General features: G+C 48.8%; 1 protein-coding gene across 1 annotated transcript in view; it reads right to left on the minus strand.

Moving 5' to 3' along the window:
* Positions 1-4,580: 4,580 nt before the first annotated feature.
* The window catches only part of LOC131289025 (microtubule-associated protein futsch), a 37,655-nt gene continuing 20,140 nt past the window's right edge, over positions 4,581-22,095 (minus strand). Inside the window, exons 3-10 of the mRNA XM_058318218.1 lie at positions 20,280-20,452; positions 19,300-19,522; positions 19,068-19,226; positions 15,591-18,985; positions 8,606-15,517; positions 8,326-8,548; positions 4,822-7,965; positions 4,581-4,750 (exon numbers count right to left, since the gene is read on the minus strand). Coding sequence (XP_058174201.1) covers positions 4,581-4,750; positions 4,822-7,965; positions 8,326-8,548; positions 8,606-15,517; positions 15,591-18,985; positions 19,068-19,226; positions 19,300-19,522; positions 20,280-20,452 — 14,399 coding nt within the window. The remainder of the gene's footprint in view (positions 4,751-4,821; positions 7,966-8,325; positions 8,549-8,605; positions 15,518-15,590; positions 18,986-19,067; positions 19,227-19,299; positions 19,523-20,279; positions 20,453-22,095) is intronic.

Here is a 22,095-nt window from a genome sequence, read left to right on the forward strand (position 1 = left end):
TTTCAAAACGGATGAAACATTCAAGCAACTGACTAGATGAAGCTAAAAGTATAGGTTTTTTTTTGTCTTTACTATCCTAGGATCTGCAACCGATCTCAGGATTAATAATAATGTATCATTATAGTATCAGAGTGGTGTTGTTGTTTGAGTGTTTGTGTGCATTGTTTTTTGTTTTCTGTAATGTATGTTTTGTTTTCTTTTTTTTTCATTTAGTGTTCAATACGTCTGGTGATTCTCTGTTTCCTTCTTCTGTTTTCTTAATTACTTGCTCTGGTCTTGGCGCTGTTCGTTTTGTGTTTTCAACCGATCAGTTTATCATTGTCCACTCTCTATGGTTAGTTCTCCAGAAAAACTCTTTGAAGTCTTTTTGCAGTTTCTTTTAAAGGGAGCCGCCTTTTATTGTAATGTAATTTGTCTTAGTTCTAACAAATTCGAGAATACTCACATTGTCGTAGAGGCGTAACACAAAATAAAACCATGTCCTTACGCTTATAAATGAGTTATGTTTTTGCAAACCAAACAGCAAAACCTATCAAAATGTGTCCCTAAACCTAAGGAACGCGCACTAGAAAGCTGCCTATGATAATAAATGATAAATAAAAGCTTTCCTAGGCCCTCAATGCATTAGAATCTTGTGACTCCCAGTATCACCTGTTGCGTCTTGTAACTTTTGTCACCTTTCATTACCATTACCACCACGAACGTTGCCCGAACACAGCCACGCTGATTTGCTCTCGTCGTTCACTCTTACCCAGTTAATTTTCTCCGCAATTCTATTCACCTAGAAGGCATTTCCGGTACTTAGCACCAAAAACATACACATACACGTACACGCTTTTCTTTAAGCCAAACATGCCGTACAGCGTTGAAGAAGAAGGCGAAACAATCATAATACGGAGGAAAGCATTAAATACGTTTTCCGGTAACAGACGCCTAACACTTGATTGATCGTTGAATTAATCATTTAGAATCCCTGTCAGGCTGAAAGCATAACATTTTTGTTTCTCCATAACTTCCCTTACCGTTGCTAACAAAAAATAGTGGCAAATTTGACGAAGCAACATTATTTCACGCTAAACTTAAACAGAATGTGTCAATAAAGTACGCATATTTTGATTTACGGCATAAGCTTTTCACTGCTTCCGGTATTGGTAGTTGGTTTCTCTCTTGTCCTAGCTCAAGCAAACTTTCTTTCTCCTATGCACTATCCTAATGGTTGCCCCCTTTCTAGTCTTCATTCTTGCAAATGTCGTTGGCAAATAAGTATTACCTATCCTTCGCCTGCCGCCTCCAAGTGGCCGGAGTCAGAAATCACAAGCGTATCCTGCTGTTTTTGTTGAGGGGTTGTAAGAACAACACTACGGCAATAACTATGCGCAGGATTCAATTAGGTTTGTCTGATTTTTTGGCTAATATAAAAGCTTAAAACTTGCATATAAAAATCGACAAATATCGCTTGCGTCTCTGCATACTTGCACCTGCATTTTTGGGGAAGTGATAAACATTTCCTACCCTTTTCGTACGCCATTCATTTCCATGTGCATCGTTCTTTGTTGCTCGATTTTTTTTTGCATCAACTGGCCTCCATTTTCCTATATTGTGAAACTTATCTGACGCTACTGCTTGTTGAATGTGGATGTGAATAATACTCCTTATGCTATTGCAACTTTTTCTGCTTCTTCTTCGGCCTTGCTAAACAATTAGCTAACCGCATGGCTTACATTCGCCGTCAAGCCAAGCCAGCTCTAACATCTTGCTTCAACACAATGCTGCGATAAACTTGGTTTTTATTTGTATTTGTTTTTGCCCAAGCGCGCGATGCTACTAAAGAATATATGCCGGATGTGAACATTCGCCATTTTTTATATCGTTTCCGTTTTGTCATTTGGATGTTCTAAGTATGTTGTTCTTGGTATCAAGTTGCATGATTTGAACTTTGTTCGAGCTTATAACACTATCACCATCGTCAGTTTTAACTTGCTTTGTAGTTATATATTTGTGTCTCGCCCGTTATCTTTGCGTTATGTGCCTTAAACTCTCCTTTTAGGCTTCATCGGGGAATATTTGTTCCTTTTTTTTCCATTTATAAGGTTTGTCTTTTGTTATACGTTTTATCCTAGGGGGGGTTTTCGTTTTATAGCTAAAGCTGAAAGTTTCTTTCAGAGGATAACACGTTCACTGGAACAACTGGGATGTAAGTTTTTGTTTTCTTTCTGATGTTGCTAAATATAGGAAAATCGCTTGACCTAGTTGTTCTGCCCGTGGGGCCATCGCTGGCCATGAAATTCTTAGCTCAATTACACCTAATTGAAGTGTCGTTGGCTCTAACGAAGATTAAATGTAGTAACATATGCGCTCTTTTGTGGGTGGCTTAATAACTTTTCCTGTTATATTTGGATAAATAGAGTTTTCTCCTTCTTCGTTACTAAGTATTCATATTCATTCGTTCATTCATTCATTAAGACAAACCTTGATCCTCATCATCATCATTACCTTGAAGATATCAATGCATTTAAATAGTGATCATATCATTTTCGATTATTACGCTTTTCTAGGCTTCAGTGGCCTTTGTCGTTTATGAAATTCATTAAGCACGGCGGGCGACTTATGCAGCCTCTTTGCTTTGCTCCGTGCGTCGTATGGCTGTGAGAGAGCGGATGTAAAAATATAAACACTTCACCTCTCGATCACGTTCGCTTCGCACGACCATAATTGTATCCCTTTCGGCTTGGATTTACTGGTTGCTTACAACATTCTTTGCCCTCCTTATGGATTCGCTAAAGATGACGAATTTGTTATTTATCTTTGTGCCACGAGAGTTATACATGTGAGACATTGAACGATAGATTTTTGGTAAATAGAATCTCCTGCTCTTATCCAAAGCTCATCGGTCATCAGTGGTGCGCAACTTTGATATCATTTCTCAGTAAGAAGTTGTTTCACCGCGTTGGTTGTTGTAACTCTTTCGAATGTAACGAACAATGTTTGCGAAAAAACTGCCAGAGATATAGAGATCAAGAGAGTTTTCGTCCTTGGGACGATCGTTTGTCTGAGTTGGACGTTTCCAAACACGCCTTTTCCTTCGATTCCATTCGTTCATATGGTTCACCTAACCTACGCTGAACTACTGGCTAAACCATGTAACTTCTTTTCTGGTAATGGCTGGATTGGAGTTCATTGTTTGAGGCATTGCAAACTGGGATAGCTCGATCCAAATCGAATCCCGCAAAAATACTGCCCCCCGGTAGTTTGTATGTTTGCACAATTTTTAGCTTAAATGGCATCTAAAATGAACCTTTTAAATCAATTCAAACCTTTCGAAAAACAAATTTGTTCGGCATCAAATTGTTTCCTTCTCTCCTTCCCTGATGTCCTCACCCGTTTCGTTCGTTCAAATGGTACGAGTTTTAGATTTTTATTTCCGTTTTTAATTGGCGCAAATTGCGATTTACTTGACGGCGTTGCTTGCATTGTACAATTTTATGGTAGTCTGTATGATTTTTTTCAGTGTTTCTTGTAAACTGATCTCGCTGATCGAGATCGACTTTGTTAAGGATATGCGACGATCATCAACATGAGTGTAGACTGTAGACGGAAGATGTGCGTTTTTTTTTATTCCATTTCCTTATACATCCCATCCTTTTTGTTCAAAATTTCTCTTGCTCCTTTTTCTCCCTTTCTTTTCAATCAAGCTTGTTGGGGTTGGTATCTCAACGACGGTTTTTCGCTATCCATGTGTGGTAATATTTTTCGTCAAAAATTCGAAAGAGTTGCCCAAGGTCAACGGTGCGCGAAACAAATATTTACTAACACGTGCACGAAATTCACGCGAGGGATATTGTGTTTGTTTTCGTTTTTCGTTTCATTGCCTACTCCGTTCTATGTTTGGTTTGGTTTGCTCCGTAAACAAATGAACGGTATCACAACTATCTACTGATCAGAGTTACCTTAGTTATTGTGATGCTGGAAAGCTTTTGACTATGATTTTGACCACAAAGGAATCTTTGACATTATACCTATTGGGTGGCCAGGTTGGCTGAATTGGTAATGGTAATTATCAGGTAGAGTGCTTCATGTTCCACTTTCTTAGGCTCCAGTATTTGTTAGATTAAACTGAAACTGACCTTTTAGCAATGGTTGTTCAACAAATCTGTAGCTAAGGAGTGGCTTCATTATACGCACAAGAAAGTGTTGCCAGCAGGATGCTACAAAGTAAGCTCATCGTTTGAATATGTCTACCATTCTCTCATACCGGCTATGCTGTAAAGGGATGTGTATTAATATAACTGAACTTTTGAGGCATCGCCCTTCATGAACGCTACAGGACAACATACATAGTACAACTAACAATGATCGATGCCTGCGCAATCACTCTTTTTTCCACCCTTTGTCTAACAAAGGAGGTACCCTTCCCGGATCGTTCTAGTAAGGAACAAATAGAATGAAATTCAATCGGCCCTGCGTGTTGCCGTTGGATTGTTGCCAATGTTGAGATCTTACGTCTGCCCAGGTACGACGCGTTCGTCGTTGTTCATTCTGCCCAACGAATCGCACGCAAACTCCACCAGTAGCCCCGTCGCCTAGAACTCGAGCCGGTAGGCCGAGCACGACGTTTCATGGTCCTGCAGGTTGATCGTACACCGTGCCGCCGAAGGAGACAGATCGATGTGGTACTTGGCGAGCAGCTCCTCGTTCTCCGAAACCCAGTACCCGAGCACATCCGTGTCGTACGTTGGAATGATAGTTACCTCTGTCGGGAAACATAAGACCTTGGATGTGAGACTCTCATTCACGGGGATGAAGATCATCATATCCACTTACCTAATTCTTTATCTTCCCAGGTTTGCTTCGCCTCCAGCAGGGCGTTGTAAACCTCCCGGCTCGGCTCGGTACCGGAGAACACGTAGTACCGGGCGCGGACTCGTTTGAAGAACTCGACGTTGGCGTAGTACGAGTTGCCATGGTGCGGCACGTACGAAAGGTCGACGTAGACGGGGCTGGCCGGTTTCTTGGCGGCCGCCTTCGAGGGCGATTCGGCCCGTTTGCGCAGGTTCTTTTCGTTGTTGAGCTTCGTCTTGCTCATCAGCAGCCGCCGTTCCTTCTTCGGGGTCGTCTTGTTGTCCTCGGTCGTCATCGGTGCCGGCGACGGAAGACTCAGTGGTTTGCCCCAGGAATCCAGGACGCTCTTAACCTCCGAGGACGATGGGGCCGAGGCCGTGGGTGGTGCAGTTGGCTGTGGTGTCGTTGATTGCGGTAACATTGTTGTTGCTGCTGCTGATTGTGATTGTGCTTGGGATTGTGGTGTGGATTGTGGTAGCGTGGTCGTAACAGTCGGTTGGGCCGACGCCACGACCGTCGTGGTCGTCGTAGCCGACGAGGGAAGCCCGGTGGAGGTGAAATCCATCTCCATCTTTTGCGCCTGCTCCTTGGCGGCGGCAGTCGTGGTCGCTGCCATGAACTCCTTCTCACTGGAAAAGTGCATCGACGTGGTCATGAGATCGTCCATCATCTTGCCTCGGCTGAAAGTCTTCTCAAAGTCCAGGTCGGCATCGTCCAGGTATTTGCGATCGCCGTCCGTAGCCATGGACGGTTTGTGGCTCGAATCGACACTGCTATCACCGCTGGAGGCGTATTCGACGTACGGTTTCGAGAAACCCTTGCCAGAGCCGGCGATCGGAATTGGCACCGAACGGGCTGTGCTTGAAGCCAGCGTCGCGCTTGTGATCGGTGTCACCTCCGGCAGCTGGCCATAGAACGACGTGCTCATCGGATCCGGCTTGAAACTGGACACCAGTGGTAGCGCCGCCTTCGCCTCGTCGCTTCCGTATTGCGGCGGAACGAGATCATCCTGGCTGTCCTGATCGATCTCGATGTCGGACTTTTTGCTCACACCCGAGCTCGAGTGCTGCAGGTCGTAGTCGTACGTATACTTCGTGCTCGGAGACAGTGGAGCCTGCGAGGTGACACTCATCGGTGATCCGGGTACATCCTCGTCATGCCAAGCGGCAACGATGCGTGACGCCTGTCCGGAGGAAATATCGGAGCGTGGTGAAAGAATTTCCTTTTCATCGTAATCCTCCGCGAGGGTGTGTTGCTCCGTTGCCGCCAGCGTCAACTGTGCCGGAACCGACGGTTTGGTGCTGGAAACCGAAGATGATTCCTCCACTTTCTGGCCATCCTTGAGAATGTAGGATGTGGTAGTGGTTGTGGTTGTGGTAGAGGATCCCGCCGGCACGCTGCCAGTAGACGCTGCAGCCGGTACTTCCTTTGTGGGTTCGCTAACCGTGTCGCTATGTACGTTGCTGTCCACCTCGATCTTCTGCCCATCCTTGATAATGTAAGTGGTTGTCTTTGTGGTTGTCGTGGTGGTGGTGAACGTTTGCTGCGAGTCACTCTTCTCACCGCCGGTGGCCGCGGGCGCGATCCGTTCTATCTGCGAATCGACCATGTCCGGCGTGGAGGAACGGGTCATGTCCGGCGTGCTCATGCCGGAGGTGGTTTTCGTTTCGTCCGCCAACTTGAGCGTGTCGACGACCACCACCTTCGGGAAGGGTGAGGTTGGCTTGGGCGACGAATCTGATGTCTCAACACCTGAACTACTGTGGCCCAAGTTGATCGATTTGGAAGCACTGTCCGTACTGCCTTGCGTGTGTACGGACATCAGCCCCGGGCTCGACTTGCCAGATGGTACAGATTCTTTAGGTGTTGAAATACCAGATGCATCGTCCTTCGGTGCCGCTGCTGCCCCAGTGGTCGCCGTGGTCGACGACGTCAGCGTAGTGGCAGATGAAGTGGAACCCGGCAAAATAGAACTGTCGATCGGTTGTGATTGCATTATCAGGGCAGCTCCATGGCTAACCTCCTCCTTTACGGCCACATTCGGGCTGATCGGAGCGGTCGGTGGTGTTTTGCTTCCTGCGAACAGTAACTCTTCGGATGCCTTGTGACTTTGCGCCGCTGGGACACTCTCACGCTCTGCGATGGACTCTCCAACGGGACTCATCCGAATGGAAACAAGTTCCTTCGGGTCTTTCTGCTGTTTGGTGATGCCTTCGGACAAACTGTCTTTCTCGATGAACGTGTTCAGCGAGGTGGAGCTCTCCTCGAGCGAATCCTTATCCGGCAGAGGACTGACCGATTTGGCGCTGGACTCGTGTGACTTATCGCCAAGATATGGAGACGACTTTCCACTGTCCGACACCGGGAATGTCCCTAACCCTGTCGATGTGTCCGACTTGCTCACTTGCTCAAAGGCCGATCCTTCTTTCTTCGCCTGCACCGTGGACGTGATGACGGAACTGGTCATCTTTTCGATCTCCTTCATCGTACTAACGGTGTCCTTTAGCAGCTGATCCATTCCCTGCGCGATCGTAGGGCCGTGCTCGGGACTTTCGGTACTATCGAGGCCACACTTGGGAAACACGCCAGTGGATTCCTTTTCGCGATCGTTCGGGCCTTCCTCTACCTTCGCGGCAGGGAACTGTGGAGTGTCGTCGAACAGTGGCTTGAAGGATTTCGTAGCGAGCGACGACGTGCTGGTTGTTTCCGCCAGCTTCTGAGTTAACGATGCATCAATCTTCGTGACACTATCCCGGGGACTTCGGAGCATATCGAGATCATCGCGCGACGTAATCATCGATTCTTCCAAGACGCCCAGTGTGCTTCCCTCGAATCCCGAACGCTGAACGTTCGATGACATTACGGCCGACATAGACTTGGAGCGGGTTTCTTTGAGGCAAACCTTTTCATTGTTATCCTGCTCATCCTCCTCTCCGCCACTCAGCGCCGACGTGGGTCGCTCCTCTTTTGTGGCGGTGGTGGAAGAAGATTCACGGCGCGAGAGAGATTCTTCAAACTTTGCGAACGACGACACGGTGGACACTTCGTGCGTTTCTTTTTTCGTCTCGCTGGTTGTCGATTTTACCGAAGCCGCCGAAGCGGGCCGAGATGGTTCTTTCGATGCACCTCCGGAGATCTGTATAGTTTGGGAAGTCTCTTGCAGCACTGTGGAACTCGTTTCGACATGCTTTTCGGTTGCACTGTGGTGACTTGCGGCCGAATCTGGCCGGGAGGAAAGCCCCGGCGCCGACTGTGGCTCGGCTGACGACGGTCCCATGGTGGAGGCAGCTACCTCGGCCTTATCACTTACATTACTCATAACCGATAGTGGACGAGAATGTTCGGACACCTTATCCGAAACCAGAGATTCGCTCACATGAGTAGCTGCTGAATCGGGGCGGGACAAATCCGTTTCTACAGGCTTATCCTCTTTGATAACAACATCCGTTTGTTTACTTTTGTCTGCTGCTGCTGCTGGTCCATCACTAGCTCCCCCGGCCTTTTCACTAGCCGCTGATTCCGGCCTTGAAGGTTCCTTCGAAGCATCGGGAGATTTTTCTGCCTTGCCACTAAGTGTGCTAGCTGGACGTGACAATTCTGACTGATTTTTTTCCGATCTGTCACTTGCTGCCGAAGCTGGTCGAGAATGTTCTCTGGAAGCAGCTTGTAGATGATCGGCCTTATCCGCTGGAGACTGCGTTGGGGCATCCTGTTGTTCACTCTTTACTGCAGAATCAACAGTCTCGTGAGGGGAAGAATCTTTAACGCTAGCTGAGGAAGCTGGTCTCGACTGGTCTTTGGATTCTGTTTGCATATGTGATGGTGACGCACGGTCTGATGGAGCCTTTGCGTCACTTGCGGCAGATCCCGGGCGAGTGTCTTGCTTCTGTTCTGACTTAAGATCGATCGACTTTTCTGAGGGAACGGCAGATGCTGGCCGAGATTCCTCCTTCTGTTCTGTCTTGAGTTCAGATGTTTCCGTTGGGACATTGGTGCCGCTTACGGCAGACCCTGGACGAGACTCTTCCTTTTGATCGATCTTAAGATCAATCGACTTTTCAGATGGAACGGTTGAAGCTGGCCTCGAGCCTTCCTTCTGATCTTTGAGGTCATCAGACTTCTCCGATGGTGCCTTCGCCTCGCTGGTAGCCGACGCTGGACGTGACACTTCCTTATCGTCCGCCTTCAGGTCAACAGACTTTTCGGAAGGAACCGCAGATGTAGGACGGGAATCTTCATGATGCCTCGTCTTAAGATCACCCGACTTTTCAGATGGAGGTTTTGCGTCGCTTGCAGCAGATCCCGGTCTAGAGTCATCCTTCGGTTCTGGCTTGAGGTCTAGAGATTTTTCCGAAGGTACAGCCGATGGTGGACGTGAGTCTTTAGATTCCGCTTTGAGATCAACCGTGACGCTTGCTACCGATGGTGATCGTGAATCTTTCACTTCGCTTGTGGGCTCCACTGGTTTGTCTGACTTGTCTTCCGGTTGTGCCGACGCGGGACGAGAAAGTTCCCCTGTGCTGGCGGGCGATTCCGGGCGCGAAAATGCCGTCGTTTCGGCCAGTTCCTCCGCTAAGTCCAATGAGGCTGATTCCTTGCGATGGCGTGTTACTTCTACAATTTTTTCTTCTTCACCCTTTTTCTGATCTTCCATGGCAGAACCTGGGCGAGATGCTTCTCCAGCACTGGCAGGTGATTCCGGACGTGAAAACTCATTTGCGTCGTCTTTCACTGAGGAAGCTATTCCTTCTTTTTCACTTGCAGCTGATGCTGGACGAGATGTTTCCTTATGATCAGTCGGTATGTCTACAGACTTTTCAGATGGAACAGCAGAAACTGGACGATATACATCTTTTTGCTCAGATGTTGCAGATTTTTCAGAAGGAACTGCAGATGCTGGACGTGACTCCTCTTCCTTCTTTTCAATATTAAGATCAACCGACTTTTCCGAAGGAACAGCAGATGCTGGCCTTGACTCTTCCTTCGGTTCTGCCTTGATTTCTCCAGTCTTTTCCGATGGAGTAGCGGATGGTGAACGAGATTCATCCTTCTGATCTTCCTTGGCGTCAATAGACTTTTCAGAAGGAACCGCCGATGCTGGTCGGGATTCATCTTTTTGGCCCTCCTTGAGGTCAACGGATTTTTCAGAAGGAACAGCCGATGCTGGTCTCGATTCTTCTTTCTGGCCTTCCTTGAGGTTGACGGATTTTTCAGAAGGAACAGCCGATGCTGGTCTAGATTCTTCTTTCTGGGCCTCCTTGAGGTCAACGGATTTTTCGGAAGGAACAGCAGACGTCGGACGGGATCCATCTTTCTCTTCTTCCTTGAGGTCAACAGACTTTTCAGACGGTGTCTTCGCGCCACTGGCAGCCGATGCTGGACGAGATTGCTCTTTTTGTTCTGGCTTAAGATCAACAGACTTTTCAGAAGGAACGGCCGATGCTGGTCTAGAATCTTCCTTTTGATCTACCTTAAGATCAACAGATTTTTCCGATGGTGCCTGGGCTCCACTTGCAGCAGATCCCGGACGAGATTCCTCCTTTCGTTCTACCTTAAGATCATCCGACTTTTCAGAAAGTGCCTTTCCATCCTTTTCGCTTGCGGCAGAAGCCGGTCGAGAATCATCCTTTTGAATGTCCTTAAGGTCAACGGATTTTTCCGATGGAGCAGCAGAAACTGGTCTAGAATCTTCCTTTTCGTCTGCCTTGGCCCCAAGAGACTTTTCCGAAGGGACGGCTGATGCTGGTCTAGAATCTTCCTTTTCTTCTGCCTTGGCCCCAAGAGACTTTTCCGAAGGGACGGCTAATGCTGGTCTAGAATCTTCCATTGGATCTGCTTTAAGATCAACAGACTTTTCAGACGGCGCTTTGCCCTCACTGGCAGCAGATGCTGGGCGCGACTGGTCCGCCTTAATATCAAGAGACTTTTCGGACGGTGGCTTGGTTTCGCTTGCAGCCGACGCCGGACGGGATTCTTCCTTTGATTCTGGCTTAAGATCAACAGACTTTTCAGAAGGAACAGCAGACGGTGGTCGAGAGTCGCCCTTCTGATCATCTTTAAGATCAGCAGATTTTTCAGAAGGAACAGCAGACGATGGTCGCGATGCATCTTTCTGTTCATCTTTAAGATCAACAGACTTTTCAGAAGCAGCAGACGGTGGTCGTGATACATCCTTCTGTTCACCCTTAAGATCAACAGATTTTTCCGAGGCTACGGCGGATGCTGTTCGGGAATCTTCTTTCTGATCCCCCTTGAAATCGTCAGACTTTTCCGATGGTGCCTTCACCTCGCTAGCAGCTGATGCTGGTCGTGATACATCTTTCGGATCTACCTTCATATCAATCGATGTTTCAGATGGAGCTTTCATTTCACCTGCAGCAGATGTTGGTCGCGAATCTCCCTTGTCTTCCGGCTTAAGATCACCCGACTTTTCCGATGGAGTAGCAGATGCTGGCCGGGAAACTTCTTTCGGGTCTTCCTTCAGATCGACAGATTTTTCAGAAGGAACAGCCGATGCAGGTCTAGATTCTTCTTTCTGGACTTCCTTGAGGTCAACAGATTTTTCGGAAGGAACAGCCGATGCTGGTCTAGATTCTTCTTTCTGGACTTCCTTGAGGTCAACAGATTTTTCGGAAGGAACAGCAGACGTCGGACGGGATCCATCTTTCTCTTCTTCCTTGAGGTCAACAGACTTTTCAGACGGTGTCTTCGCGCCACTGGCAGCCGATGCTGGACGAGATTGCTCTTTTTGTTCTGGCTTAAGATCAACAGACTTTTCAGAAGGAACGGCCGATGCTGGTCTAGAATCTTCTTTTTGCTCTGACTTAAGATCAACAGACTTTTCAGAAGGAACGGCCGATGCTGGTCTAGAATCTTCCTTTTGATCTACCTTAAGATCAACAGACTTTTCCGATGGTGCCTGGGCTCCACTTGCAGCAGATCCCGGACGAGATTCCTCCTTTCGTTCTACCTTAAGATCATCTGACTTTTCAGACAGTGCTTTGCCATCCTTTTCGCTTGCGGCAGAAGCCGGTCGAGATTCATCCTTTTGAATGTCCTTAAGGTCAACGGACTTTTCCGATGGAGCAGCAGAAGCTGGTCTAGATTCTTCCTTTTCTTCTGCCTTGTCCACAACAGACTTTTCCGAAGGGATGGCTGATGCTGGTCTAGAATCTTCCATTTGATCTGCCTTAAGATCAACAGACTTTTCCGATGGCGCCTTGCCCTCACTGGCAGCAGACGCTGGGCGCGACTGGTCCGCCTTAAGATCAAGAGACTTTTCAGACGATGGCTTGGTTTCGCTTGCGGCAGACGCCGGACGGGATTGTTCCTTTGATTCCGGTTTAAGATCAACCGACTTTTCGGATGGAACAGCAGACGGTGGTCGTGATACATCCTTCTGTTCACCCTTAAGATCAACAGATTTTTCGGATGGAGCCTTAGCGCCACTGGCAGCCGATCCTGGTCGGGATTCGTCCTTTTGTTCCACTTTAAGATCAATGGACTTTTCTGAAGGTACGGCCGATGTTGGTCGGAAATCTTCCTTCTCATCACCCTTCAAGTCATCAGACTTTTCAGACGGTGCCTTCACCTCGCTAGCCGCCGATGCTGGTCGGGAAACTTCACTTTCTCCAAGTTTAACCGAATCGACTTGCGTTTCGGACGGGCGTTTTTCTTCCGTGACGCTAGCAGCTGATGCTGGGCGCGATAAATCTTTTTGAATTTCTTTGAGTTCAACCGACTTTTCAGAAGCGGCAGCAGATGTAGGACGCGATTCTTCCTTCGCTTGCTCTTTCAGGTCAACCGACTTCTCTGAAGGTACAGCTGAAGCTGGACGAGAATCTTGCTTCTGTTCTGTCTTAGCATCAATAGACTTTTCGGATGGAGCCTTCGTGTCACTAGCTGCCGATGGCGGTCGTGAATCTTCCTTAACTCCATCCTTCAGTTCCGCCGGAGAAAGTTCCCCTGTGCTGGCGGGTGATTCGGGGCGCGAAAATGCCGATGTTTCGGGTTGTTCGCCTGCTAGGTCTAACGATGCCGATTCCTTCAGATGGCGTGTTACTTCTATCGGTTTTGAGTCGTCTTTCTTATGATCGTCCGTCGCAGAACCAGGACGCGATGCTTCCCCTGCACTAGCAGGTGATTCCGGACGAGAGAACTCAGCAGCATCTACTTTTACCTCATCGGTAGCCACATCTTTAGAATCTTTTTCACTCATTGCCGATGCTGGTCGAGATGCCTCTTTGGACGCAGGCATAGTGGGTTCCTTTGTATCAGCAGCATCTACCTTCACCTTCTCTGCAGCAGCATTGGACAGTTTCGGTTCCTTCTCCGAAATCGTCTTCTGACTAGTGACCGACTCAGGGCTCGACAGATCTTTTATCTTCGAATCTCCTTCGCCGAAAACGTGATCCGGTTCCTTTTCCGATTCCTTTAAAAAGTCGGCCACAGATTTCAAGTCCGCTGCATCCTCTTTCAAGTCGCTGATATGACTCGAGATAGAATGCGCACGAGACGAATCGCGTTCGTCGACAAATGAGCTCTCGTCCTTCGTGTAGTCACGCTCGCTAAAGGTGCTGATGGCCGATTCCCGCCTTTGATCGTCGATGTGCTCAAATGCTGGATGCTGTTGGTCGGCAATAGATTCTTTGCGTACCTCACTCGACGTTAGGTCGGAGGCTGCGATTGTGGCCACTTTTGTTGCCTCCACCTGTACCACCTTCTCTGGAAGTTCATGCTTGTCTTTCTCTTCGATTGATGTTGGAGAAGTTTTCAAATCGGGTGACGACTTTCCAGACGAACCCGGACTGCTCTTGCTCTCTGCTTCCACCTGCTTCTTCTCTTCGTCTGCCTCCTTGTCCTTCTTCTGCCCTTGTCTTTCCGTTTCCTCTGCCAGCTCATCCTCGTCCTCTTCCTGCACCTTGATCTCGGGGGTCGACTTTCCAGATCCCTGTACCGGCTCCGGTGTGGCCGACTTTGAGAAGGTGATCGTTCCATCCTCACAAATGACCGTCTCCTCGCCGCCGTCCTCACTGCTAGCCGTTACAAGCATCCGCTGCACGGTGCTGACATCTTCTTCCCGTGCCGCACCCTGGGAAAGCTTGCGCTCCAGCTCTTGCGGATCGAATCCGGGTATGATCTCCTCCAAATCCTTGTCCGATTTCAGCACCTCCGCTACGTTGGCCACAATCTTGGCGACATCCTCGGGGGTGCGTGCACGGGGTGGCATAACACCAACCATACCAGGGCCGAGCTTTTCCACCATACCCTGCGGTGGAGAGACCCGGTCTTCATCCTCTTCCTCCTTGATCTCGCGCAAGTTAGCATCCTCGAACGCACTGTACTTGATGTCCTCGATGACGAACGTACCGAGGTTCTTGTTGTCCTCCAGCTCCTCGAGTTCCTTGTCCTCGTGGATGTCGTGCGGGATGTTTACCATCGATTTCAGTTCCATGCTCAGCTTATCCCCGTCCATGACCGGTGAGTCGACCGTCGTGATGTGCGTTTCACGAAGTTCCTGCGTGAAGCTACGCTCGTACGGTCCGAACCGATCAAACGTCTGCTCCAGCGGTTCGGCGGATTTGGACGCAACCTCCTGTTCCCGCTCGCCCTTGAGGGCATCTATCTTCTCCGTCACCTGCTGTAGCTTCTCCTCCACCTGCTCGGTTTTGTCCTTGATCTTGTGCTCCATCTTGTCCGCCATCTTCTCGATGCCACTCTTGATGCCCTCGGTGATGCCGCCGAAGAACGAGCTGATGCCACCCTTCGCCTTCTCCTGTGCCATCTCTACGCTTTTCGTAAGTTCCTGCTCCAATTGCTTCTTCGTGTCATCTAGTTGCCCAGCCACGTCTTTTTTCAGCTCCATGGCCATCTTTTCCAACTCGCTTGCTTCGGTGGCGATTGTAGCTAGTGTTTCGTCCGACTTTGAAGCTATTTGCGACACATCTGCGACAACCGATTTCATCTTCTCGTCCAACTTGCCAGCTGTGAGCTTCAAATCTTCATCCACTTGCTTAGCCTTCATCTGCAAGCTATCGATAACGGCATCTGCCTGCTCGGTGACATCTTTCACTACCTCTACCGCTGCAACCGCCGCCATCTGTTCCAACTCCTTGCCGGCATCGGCAATGGATTCCTTGATCTTGTGATCCACATCGTGCAACTCTTCGGTCACCTTCTCAACAATCTCGCTCTTACGTTCCACTACAGTCTTCACCATCGTATCCTTGAGGGACACCAACTCGGAGACGGCGCTCTTTGCCTTATCGTCGATAAGATGTTTCAGTTCGTCCAGTTTTTCTTCAGCCTTTGCAGGCGTCTTCCAGATATCGTCCTGACCGGCAGCTTCTGTATCCGCTTCCGCAGGCAGTGGAACTTTCGGCACGACTTTCTGAGCCACGATCAGTTCCTCTTCCACTGGCAGCTTCGTTGCGTCGTCGGTTTCTGGCTCCGCTTCGGGTGTTTTCTTACCATCTTTAGCGTGCAGCTGTTGCTGATGCACTCTCTCTACCTTCTCCATCTTTTCCTGCATCACTTCCATGGGGATAATTTGTGATTCCAGGTCTTGTAGTATGTCTACTTCATCTTTCAGCTTTGCCTTTTCCTCGGGCTCTTGATGTGCGTCCGTTTTCAGAGCCATCTCCTGCTGGGTATCACGTGCCACCTTCTCGATTATGTCCTCCTGAAAAGATTAAGTATGGACTAATGAAACCAACACCGACCATACGACAGAGAAATACGCAATTACTCACTTCAACAGCACGAGGAAGGTTGCTCTCCTGCTCCCCCTGCTCCGCTGCCTTCTTTGCCATATCACACGGTTTATCACTTTCATCCGCCTTATCCGCTACCTGCCTATCATCATCAGTCTTCTCAGGTTGCTTTCCATCAGTCTCTTTCCCGGCCACCGTCGGCTCCCGCTCCTCTGGCTTTTCCTTTGTATCACGATCCTTCTCCTCGTCCTCCTTGCTGTCCTTATCTTTATCCTCACCGTAGCCCTCCTCCAGATCGGCCTCCTCATGCACCGGCAAGTCGGCGACCTCGTCCGGGGTTTTGACCACATCGCGCATATGAGCCTGCTGGGCGCTGAACTGCATCTTGGCCGGCGTTGGCCGTTCCAGTGGCTCGTACACCGTCGGCAATGGAGCCGTGGCCGAAGCTTCCGGTACTGCTGGTGTTGTCTTTTCCGGTCCCGCTTCCGCCTCTGCCGCCGTAGTCACCGCCGCCACAGCTGCCGCCACCTCGACTTCCTTAGTAATCTCTCGGACGTGTTTCTCTTCAATGACGAGATCTTCCTTGATCTCATCCAAAGGAATGCGTTCGTCCTCGGGAAGTGTCGGAGCGGTTGTCGTTGCCCCCGACTCGACTGTAGCCGATACGCGCTCCTCGTGGTGGCTCTCATGGTGCGGAGGATCAATATGCTCTTTCAGATGGCCGGCGACCTGCAGTTCGTGCTCTTCATTCTCATCCCGCGTGTCACTGGTCTTCTTTGTGCTGCTCATCTTCTCGTCCGGGCTTATCGATGACATTTCCTCCGTCTTTAGACCATCCATCGACGTTTCCATCTTCGACTTGGCAATCTCCTTCGCCGACGCGATAATCTCCTGCACCTCCTCCTCCAGCTCTTGCTTGTGCTTCGGGGAAAGTTTCTCGCGCCCGTCCTTATCTTCAACCTCCTCCTGCTCCTGCTCCTCTTCCGTCGCAGCGTGTTCCTCATCTTCTCCTTCCTTGCCCTGCGGTTGTTCGGCCTCCGCCTTGGTACCGTTGACAATTTGAACAGTCTGTGCTGTGGATTCGGCAATGCCATCCTTTTCCATCTCCTCCTCACCCTTCTCCTCCACCAGACTGTCACGCTTCCGTTTCTCCGATTCCTGTGAGTCACGCTGGTGCTTCTGGATCTCCTCTTCCTTGGTGGCACTGCTCTCCGGTTCATTGATCGAGTCCTCGGTGTACTGTTCCTCCTTCTCGATGATCAGATACTCTTCCTCTTCCTCCGGCTCGGTCGTACTGTCCTGCACTTCACGGTGTTCCTCAGTCAGCGCCAGTTCGCGGTGTTTTTGTGCCTTCTGTGCCGCCGTGTCGCGGTTGAAGACGGCCTCAATCTCACGAACGGCTTCCTGTTCTTCCTTCAGCTCGGCCAACTGCTGCTGCTGTTGCTGCTGCTTGATCACCTCCAACGAATCACCCTCGGCGGGCATCACTTCCGGTGTTCCACTGGGGCGCTTGAGAATCGCCACTCCACCCTCATCGGCGCTCGGGGTCGAGACGAGGCTTGAATCGGTCGTACCGTTCTTGTCCAATTTAGCCTTGCGAATTACGGCATCCTTTTCCGATTTCAGTACCTTCTTACCCTTCACCGGACTACCGCCGAGGGTGGCCGCTGAACCGCCGACGCCAGCCGTACCCTTTGGCCGACGAGAGATCGGTTTACGTTCCGCCTGTGGCTTTGCGGCTTCTGTCTTCTTTTCCGCTTCCTTACGCGCCGAAATAGCCTCCCGTCTGGCCGCAGTTGCCGCCGACGGACGCTGGCGGGCTTCGAGTACCTTCCGGTTGTTCTCATCCTTTGCACTCTTTGCTGGTGTCGCTTTCGGGCTGGACTTGCCCGTCTTGGGTGCAGTAAGCGGGGCCGGTTTTGCGGCGGACACTTTGCTCACAGTTCGCTTCACTTCGTCACCATGCTCTGGCTTTGTCGCACTTCCGTTAGTGAGCTTCGCATCGGCCGGAGCAGTCTTTTTCGGTGTCGTTGGAGATGACTTGTTCGGTTCCGGCTGCTTCTTGCGCTCCACAGGTTTACGCTCGGTCGTAGCTTTCGTCTTGCTCGACGTATCCACACGGGAACGGGCCGCGGGCGTACGAGAAACGGGTGGTTTCTTGGTGGATTTAGTTACCACTGCTCCACCGGTGTCCGCACCCGCTGGTGGTGAGAGTTCCTTCTTCTTCTCCTTCACTTCCGCTTCGGGTTTGGTTTCCACTCCATCTGTGTCCGGTTTCTTTTCGGACACCTCCGTCGGACCTTCGTCGATGCTCTTCTCACTGTCCACAGCCGTGACCGCTGCCGGAGATGTTTTTGCCAGCGTTTGGTCTTCCTTGTCGGAGCCCACGTCCGAGATGGAGTCCTTTTTCTCCTCCTGCTGTTGCTGCTGTTGCTCCAACTTCTTGTTGTCGATCTTCTTGTCCGCCGCTGTGGACGCCGGTCTGCGGATTGGCTTTGGCTTACTTTCAACCTTTGCCGTAGCCACCGTAGTCGCTGCCGCCGACGGACCCTTGGAGCCCAGTTGTTTCTCCATCTTTCCCTCGTCTGCCGAGCTGTCCATGGCGTCCGCGGTCAGCTTGTTGTCGGTTTGCATCATCTTCATCTTGTTGTCGATGATTTTGTTATCCTTCGGCTTCGACGCGTGGATCGGTTCGGCCAGAATGCGATCGGTAGAGGCCGACTTGAGACTCTTCTTTGTCACGAGCACCGGCGTCGAGAGGCTGGCGCTGATCGATTTCACCGGACAGACGGGCTGCCGCATGAACTCGACGTTTTTCATCTTCTCCAGCCCCTCGAGGATCTTGTACTCCGGCGCCGAACCGGGGAATAGGATGCGCGTGATGTTATCCTCCGGGTTGGCCGGGGTCCACACGAGCAGCGCACAGATCGAAATGAGATTCTGCAGCGGAAACGCAAAGTCCTTGCCATCCTTGGTCTCTTTGGCGAACAGACGCTGGTCGGCGGCGGTCCAGCGAGCCAGGAAGTCCTTCACCTCACGCGAATCGCGCGACGGACTGATGACGTACATGTCGAGCGTACCGTGCCCGACTTTGTGGTACAGATTGATGGGCTCCGACTCGCGGTAGCAGTTTTGTGCCTTCAGGTTGAGCGACTTCAGGTTCGTCACGATCTGGTGGCCTTCCTCTAGCAGATCGACCAGCAGCGGGTCGCGGTCCTTATCGCCGTCCGGACTCGGCAAGCCCTTGCGCTCGGGAATGTTGCAGAAGAAGTGACCGATCTGCGGATACACGTGCGCTTCACTCTTGCGCTCCACCACCGATGAGATACCTTTGATGTTGGTATTGTTGATGCGCGTCATCAGCACGGCATCTAGCCGGTCGAGATGGCGCACAAAGTCCCAGAAGCATGACTTGCGACTAAAGCCTCCATCCACTGTTAAACGTCAAACGATTTTAAAAAAAGTGTTAATACTTCCAAGAAACATCGAAGGAGGCATTTCTTTTCCGATCCATACCCAACATATTGAAGCCATTGATTCCGAACAGGGCGGCGTCTCCTTGGCCTCCGGGGAAGACATACAGCGTCGGATGGCTAAACCGGATGTTGCCAACCACGTCGGAGCTTTCCAAAAGTTCCGATATTTCCGTTGGAATGATCATCGAAGAAACATAAGCTACGCGGGCAGAAGATAAAGGACATCTTTTACGAACCATTGTTGAAATCATACGAGCACACTGTCCACTTACCAACGAAAGAGTTCAACTTTTCGCTGCCCGAATCGAGAACGTCAACCGGATTCAGACGGATCTGACAGAGTCGCGAAAACGACTTATCCTGAATCGTGTGCCACTGGCCGGTCGGGGCACAATGGACGTCCATGGTGATTGTATCAGGGTAAGCACGGAGCACGCGCTGTACCTCGTGCTCTTGGAATGCCTCCATAAAGTCGACGACCGAGAACGTTCCATCCTGTTGATGCAAAAAGGGAAACCATATTTAAGATGAGAACCATCATTTTCGTTACCCAGATCGTTTTCTTTTTTCTTCTACTTCAAAAACTTATTCACTTCATCACAATGACGTCAATGTTTGCTTATTTGGTTGATTCCATAATCAATCCTTCCAAAATCGTCGCCTCACCACCAAAATCTAATTGAAGCCGCAATCTTTTGAAAAGAAAGTAAACCTTTTCGAAGGCCAATAGAAAGAGTGTATAGTGAACAAGGAAACATTTGTTAAGAAGATTCCAAGAAACTTAACGCTTTAAATGAAAGTGCGAAGCAACGAAACGAAACGCCCATTTTACGGCTCAATAAATAATGGCCACTGGTGGTGGCACCGTAGATGCTATCGAGAAGCATTTTATTGTTCCCCAAAAACTTTGACTTTCGTTTCGGGATCGATCGAACCAAAAAGCACAGTTTTTGCCTGGACGAAACAATGAGAAAATACCGAATTGATTATCTCTTGTGGATGGCAACTCCAAAAAGCGCGTGAATGAAGACCACAGTGTTTATAACTTTGCTCACCACCACTCCTTCCAATTTTCCAAAAGCGACAAGAAAAAAGTAATTCCTCTTCGATCAAATGACCCTCTTTTCGCTGGTCGTAATGTAATAAATCATTCAGTTCGCACGTCATAATGTTGACTTCAACATTGTTTTATTCTGTTTATAAACAGCGTTTTTAACTCAGAGTTCTATCGGATTTTTTTAATGGTTCTCACCTGAAGTATCCACGAGCCGTTTCCTGAGAATGTGTAGCCGGTATGGATGATGTGTCGATGTCGAGTGAAGCTGCTCAGCAGGTTCCGGATGCACTGGATGAAGGTATTGACTTGCGGATGAATCAAAATTTCAGTCACCAGATTCTCACTGGCATACTGAATCAATCGTTCACCTAAGGGAGAAAATACATAGAATGGGATGAAAATGTGTGACCAACTTATTCTTTAATTTTATTTACAGGAGCAAGTTTGTTGAATAGGTAGATTTTCTATCACATTGTGCTTTGGTTAACACTTGATGTATTCTTTCAATTTTAACATCAGTTTTCGCCGTAAAATTCCTCATTGCCTTAATCATAATGTCACATGTAACGCTTAAGCTAACATGATATTACTATAACTAATGCATATGCGGATCTTACGTTCTTAAAATTCTCCATTATTGATCAATTCATTTTTACACACAGTGATGGAATACTATTTTTCCGAGCATGCAATCTTTTTTTGTGAAAACCCTAAATTTTGTGAGCGATGAATCATGTTGGCTAAAAAACCTTTTGACTGTTAAATGCTTTTTCGCTGTCATGAAAAACACAAAATGGTTTGGGTAAGCAAAAATTACAATCCTCCGTTAAAATTGAAAGTCAAAAATGTTTCGGAATCCATATACACGCTTCTCTTTTGACCATAAGCGCTGCGGTGAGATCATTTTTGTGGTATACACCACTTCATCCTACAGCGTCCGGTCAGTGTAGAAAATTTGCATATTCATGTATTTTTAGCCACTTTAACCATAACACATTTTGCAGTACCTCGCACGTGTAGCTTCGAGCCATACCGCCTTAGAGTTATGAGCGTTCCCTTTTGCGAATTGCAAACCCATACCCAGAAATATCAACAACAAAAAAAAACCCATCCCCCAAGTTTGCCATCCTCGTGGGATATCTTTCCGTGTTTTCGGTTATCCCGGTCGAACCCGGGACCCGGGATCCTAAATGGTTTTGTTTTAGCTGCTCTGGTGAATCTGTGCGGTGGACGTAATCAATTTTCTCGCCAACCACGAGGTCAGCATATTCAATGCGAATCGTTGTTAAATGTGCATTGCAGATGCACAAGCCATGATTTATTCTGCTTTAGAGGAGAGATCGTTTCTTTCGGTATCCGGGCGAGGAGAGGATGAGGGGGGGAAGTGTGGAGCAATAAAACATGTTCCCACCCGACAGCGGTTTGCGTGTTGACGTTGGCATATATGGAATCGCCAGCTGGCCAAATCAATGAGCCAATAGCCCAATTCCAGATTGCTCTCCGTTTGCTCCCTCATCACATTTTGGGAATGAAGCAATCAACACACCGAAACAGCTTTAGTTTAGCTTTTTATTATCATGTCGTATTTGCAGTAGCATTGAAATCTTTAGCGGATATTTATAAAAAGACGAACCACTGTCATCTCTGTAATCATGTCATCATTCAATAAGACTCCTGAAAGATAACAATCGATTTTCGTAACGTCACGACCTTCCGATAGATGAGAGGGATTAATGGGCTTTCAAACCTTACATTATATTTAAGAATTTACACCGCATGTAACGAACTGTGTTTAACGTTGCCATACATATCGCCACAAGTACCACACCGAACGTTGTCGCACTGCTGCTTGTATTACACAATTCGCTGTAACACACGTTGCATACATTCACCTTAGTTCCCGGCATTGTCCCTTCCGTCTGCTCTGCCAAAGCCGTACATATCGTCGCTTCGGAAAAGTTGCGAGTGCAAGACTTTATAAACGATTGGATCCCAAAGATTTCCAAGTTCA

Source organism: Anopheles ziemanni, chromosome 3, assembly GCF_943734765.1.
Source record: "Anopheles ziemanni chromosome 3, idAnoZiCoDA_A2_x.2, whole genome shotgun sequence".
NCBI lineage: Eukaryota > Metazoa > Arthropoda > Insecta > Diptera > Culicidae > Anopheles > Anopheles ziemanni.